At 52.8% G+C, this 4,455-nt stretch overlaps 1 protein-coding gene across 1 annotated transcript in view; it reads right to left on the reverse strand.

Annotated features, from left to right (window-relative positions):
• Gipc3 (GIPC PDZ domain containing family, member 3) overlaps positions 1 to 3,304 on the reverse strand; it is a 9,535-nt gene extending 6,231 nt beyond the window's left edge. Inside the window, exons 1-2 of the mRNA XM_013022627.1 lie at positions 3,217 to 3,304; positions 23 to 119 (exon numbers count right to left, since the gene is read on the reverse strand). Coding sequence (XP_012878081.1) covers positions 23 to 119; positions 3,217 to 3,304 — 185 coding nt within the window. The remainder of the gene's footprint in view (positions 1 to 22; positions 120 to 3,216) is intronic.
• Positions 3,305 to 4,455: the final 1,151 nt, after the last annotated feature.

Below are 4,455 nucleotides of genomic sequence, written 5' to 3' on the forward strand. Positions count from 1 at the left end.
CTGAAGAGCTGAGGGACAGCACCAGGCCCAGAGTTTCAGGGGTGCGGGGCCCGGCGTCCGGGCGCTGCCAGGGCCAGCTGCGCCCTCCCCGGGGACGCCGGGGTCCTCGGGGACCTGGGCTGCGGCCAGGGAAAAACAGGGAGACGACGGACGGGAATAACAGGGAGAAGACAGACGGGAATAACAGAGAGACAGACAGACGGACAGGAATAACGGGGAGACGACAGAGAGACAGAGACAGGGAGACAAGAGACAGACAGACGGACAGGAATAACGGGGAGACGACAGAGACAGAATAACAGGGAGATAACAGACAGACAGACGGACAGGAATAACAGGGAGACGACAGAGAGACAGAGACAGAATAACAGGGAGACAACAGACAGAAGGGAATGACAGAGAGGTAGTAGACAGATAGACAGGAATAACGGAGACGACAGACAGACAGATGGACAGGAGTATCAGGGAGACCACAGACAGACAGGAATAATGGAGATAAGAAACAGACAGATGGACAGGAATAACAAGGAGATGACTGACAGACGGATGGACAGAATAGCAGGGAGATGACAGACAGAAGATACACACACACACACACACACTGCTAGTGGCTCTCAGCTGTCATCCTAGCTACTCAGGAGGCTGAGATGTGAGGATCACAGTTCAAAGCCAGCCCGGGCAGGAAAGTCCATGAGACTCTTATCTCCAATAAACTACCAGAAAACTGGAAGTGGTGCTGTGGCTCAAGTGGTAGAGTGCCAGCCTTGAGCGGAAGAGCTGAGGGACAGCGCCCAGGCCCAGAGTCCAAGCCCCACAACCAACAAAAAATAAATGAAGAAAAGAAAAGAATATATTTTGTGTATGTGTGCCAGGCCTGGGACTTGAATTCGGGGACTGGGCTCTGTTCAAAGCTGATGTTCTACCACTTGAGCCACAGAGCAACTTCTGCCTTTTTTGTTGGTTCATTTGAGATAAGAATCTTACAGACTTCCCTTCCCCAGGCTGGCTTTGAACCCTGATCCCTAGGTCTCAGCCTCTTGAGTCTCTAGGATTACAGGCGTGAGCCACCAGCACCCCGCAGGCCCCATCATTTTTAAGGTGATGGAGAAGGGCGGCGATGCTGGTATAACAGACCACATTCAGTCCTTGCTCTGCCCACAATGCTCTGTGGCTCTCACTTCCCCAGAGGAAAACTCCCAGGTCTTCCCCACAGCCCACCAGGCCCTGCCCGCCTCCTCCCTGCCCACCTCCTCCCTGCCGCCCTCCTCTCCACAGCTCTTCATGAGCCTCTCAGCTTCTTTCAGTGTCTGCCCAAAGCCTGCTTCCCACATCTGACACGACAGATGTTTGACTTCTACCCAGTATGGCAACACATGCCTTGAATCTCAGCATTGGGATCTGAAGTTTGTTTCAAAACAAAAGAAAAATAATCATTTCTTTTTTTTTTTTAAATTCTTTTGCTCTGTTGTGGGGCTTGAACTCTGGACTTGGGTGCTGTCCCTCAGCCACAGCACCACTTCCAGTGTTCTGGTGGTTAATGGGAGATAAGGGTTTCACAGCCTTTCCTGCCCGACCTGGCTTTGAATTGCGATCCTCAGCTCTCAGCCTCCTGAGTAGCTCAGATGACAGGCGGGAGCCACCAGCGCCCGGCAAAAAATCATTTCTTTTCTCCGGGCTCCGTGCGTCCGCAGTTGCACGGTCAGCCTCAGCTGAGCAGGGTTTGGGGGTTTTACTCCCTTGCTGTAAGTGAGCTGTGTGCAGTACCTGGCACACGGGGACTGTTCGAGGAAGTCTTGGGGGGACAGGGTGAGGGGATCCCCAGGTTACCGGGGAAGAAGGTAGCTCAAGCTTTCAGGAGCCGCCTGTGAAAGTCTCCTATGCGTTCAGTACTGGATGCACCCACCCTGCATCCATCACTATCACCAGTCAGGGATCCGGGCTCCATCAACAAGACTTAGGTCCCTTGGGGGTGTCCTGCTGTCCCTTCCAGCTGAGCCCAGAGAGGGCTCTGTGCCTCACGACAACATTTGCAACCCTCCCTTGCTGATGGAGAGGCAGGTCCCAGGAGGTTTAGGGGAGATGGGAGGAAGTTTACTTGAAGTTTAAAAACTGATCACTGGGTGGAGAGATCAAGGACCCTCCAGGCATGGTCCATTCACCCTGGAATAGTACACAACCAGGAACAGGACAAGGCTGTGACCCGTCCCGTGGAGGGACCTTGAGGCCACTGCGCTTCGTGAGAGACGCAGACACAAAAGGCCCCATGAGTAGGAAACGGCTGGATGGGAGACAGGAAGGGGACTCCTGGGGCGGTGGGCTGGGGGAGGGGGGCAGCCAGGCCATCGCTCAGGGAGATGAGAGGAGTGATGGAATGTTCTAGAATTAGCGACACTGTGAAAACTGTTCCAACATTTGTTGACTTGTATATTCAAAACGTTTTGAAATAGACACAAAAACTGGACTCACTCAACACGGTGAAAAGGAACTGTATAACTTGTGGGTGGAGAGGAGGAAGAAAAAACTAGGAAAGAGCGAAAGAAAGGGTGACACTGTCCCAGGAGAGATGTACTCTGCATGTGTGCACATGGCTGGCTCGCACCTACAATCCTACTTACTCAGGAGGCTGAGGTCCGAGGATCCAGCGCGGTCAGTCCAGGAGACTCTTATCTCTAATAAACTACTCAGAAAAAGCCAGAAGTGGCGCTGTGGCTCAAGTGGTAGAGAGCTAGCCTTGAGCAAAAGAAGCTCAGGGACAGTGCCCAGGCTCAGAGTTCAAGCCCCAGGACTAGCAAAAGAAAAAGGGAGGTGGGGAAAAGGAGGGAAAAAGGAAGGGAGGAAGGAAGGAGGGAGAGAGAGGGAGGGAGGGAGGAAGAAAATATACTCTAGTGGGAGACCATTGGCTCACTCCTGTCATCCTAGCTACTCAGGAGGCTGAGATCTGAGGATTGTGGTTCAAAGCCAGCCTGGGCAGGAAAGTCTGTGAGACTCATCTTCAATGAATCACCAGAAAACCGGAAATGGAGTTGTGGCTCAGAGTGGTAGAGTGCTAGCCTTAAGCAAAAAAAAAAAAAAAACCTCAGAGACAGTGCCCAGGGTCTTGAGTTCGAAGCCCCAAGACAACAAAAGGGGGGGGGAAAGGAGAGGGAGGGAGAGAAATCAATTCTCTCCATTTCAGAATCTAGAATTCTGAAATCAAGGCGTTATCAGCAAGGCTACCTGGGCGCCACCCCACCCCCACCCGAGTCCTGCAGAAGCCCTGGCTGGGCCCTGGCAGCTTCTGGTGGCTGGGGCAGTTCTTGGCCATCCGGGACTCAGTCATTCCAGTCCCTGCCTCTGGTCAGTGGCTGTCTCCCCTGTATCTATGTCCAAATTTTATCATCTTGTAAAGGCAGCAGTTCCTGGCCCAGGGCCGGCTCCTCTGCCAAGGGCTCATTGACATCCACCCTACTTCCAAATAAGGTCGCATTCGGAGGGACTGGGGCAAGGACTGGGGGGGGGGTAAACACATTCCAACTTCATCGCATTATCTCATTAGAGCAAGGAGCTGGTGGCTCACGCCTGTCATCCCAACTATCCAGGAAGCTGAGATGTGGGGATCACAATTGAAAGTGTAGGCAGGAAAGTCCCAGACTCTTATCTCCAATTAGGTAGCACAAAGCAGGGCTGGAGGTGTGGCTCAAGTGGTAGATTGCCAGCTGGAGTATAAGTCCCTGAGATCAAATCCTTGGACCACAAGAACAACAACAACATAAAAAAATTCCATGGCTTCACCAGTAATTTCTAGGAACACATTCCATCAGTGAACTACAGAATTACCCATGACTGGACAACTTAAAGACTCCGATGATGGACTGGGAAGGTGGCTCAGTGGTAGAGCGCTTGCCTTGCATGCCTGAGGCCCTGGGTTCGATTCCTCAGCACCACATAAGCAAAAGGAAGAAAAGCCGGAAGTGGCGCTGTGGCTCAAGTGGTAGAGCGCTAGCCTTGAGCTGAAGAGCTGAGGGACAGCGCCCAGGCCCAGAGTTCAGGACCCACGACCGGACCCCCCCCCCCAAAAAAAAGACTCCAACAAATGGCCGATAGGAGTTGGACAGAAAATGATGCACACTTGGTTACCACAGCCAGACGGCCCATTGTCCCAGACAAGTGGAAACTTACAGGGTGGTCATCTACACACTGGAATACTACACATTTAAGAAAAGGACAAGGCCCTGACCCCTGCCGTAGTGTGAGGGACCTTGAGGCTGCGTGGGAGAAGCAGATACCAAAGGCCCACAGTGGAGCTGGGAAGGTGGCTCAGTGGTAGAGCGCTTGCCTTGCATGCCTGAGGTCCTGGGTTCGATTCCTCAGCACCACATAAGCAAAAAGTAAAAAGCCGGAAATGGTGCTGTGGCTCAAGTGGTAGAGCGCTAGCCTTGAGCTGAAGAGCTGAGGGACAGCACCAGGCCCAGAGTT

Source organism: Dipodomys ordii, unplaced genomic scaffold, assembly GCF_000151885.1.
Source record: "Dipodomys ordii isolate 6190 unplaced genomic scaffold, Dord_2.0 Scaffold64, whole genome shotgun sequence".
Classification (NCBI taxonomy): domain Eukaryota; kingdom Metazoa; phylum Chordata; class Mammalia; order Rodentia; family Heteromyidae; genus Dipodomys; species Dipodomys ordii.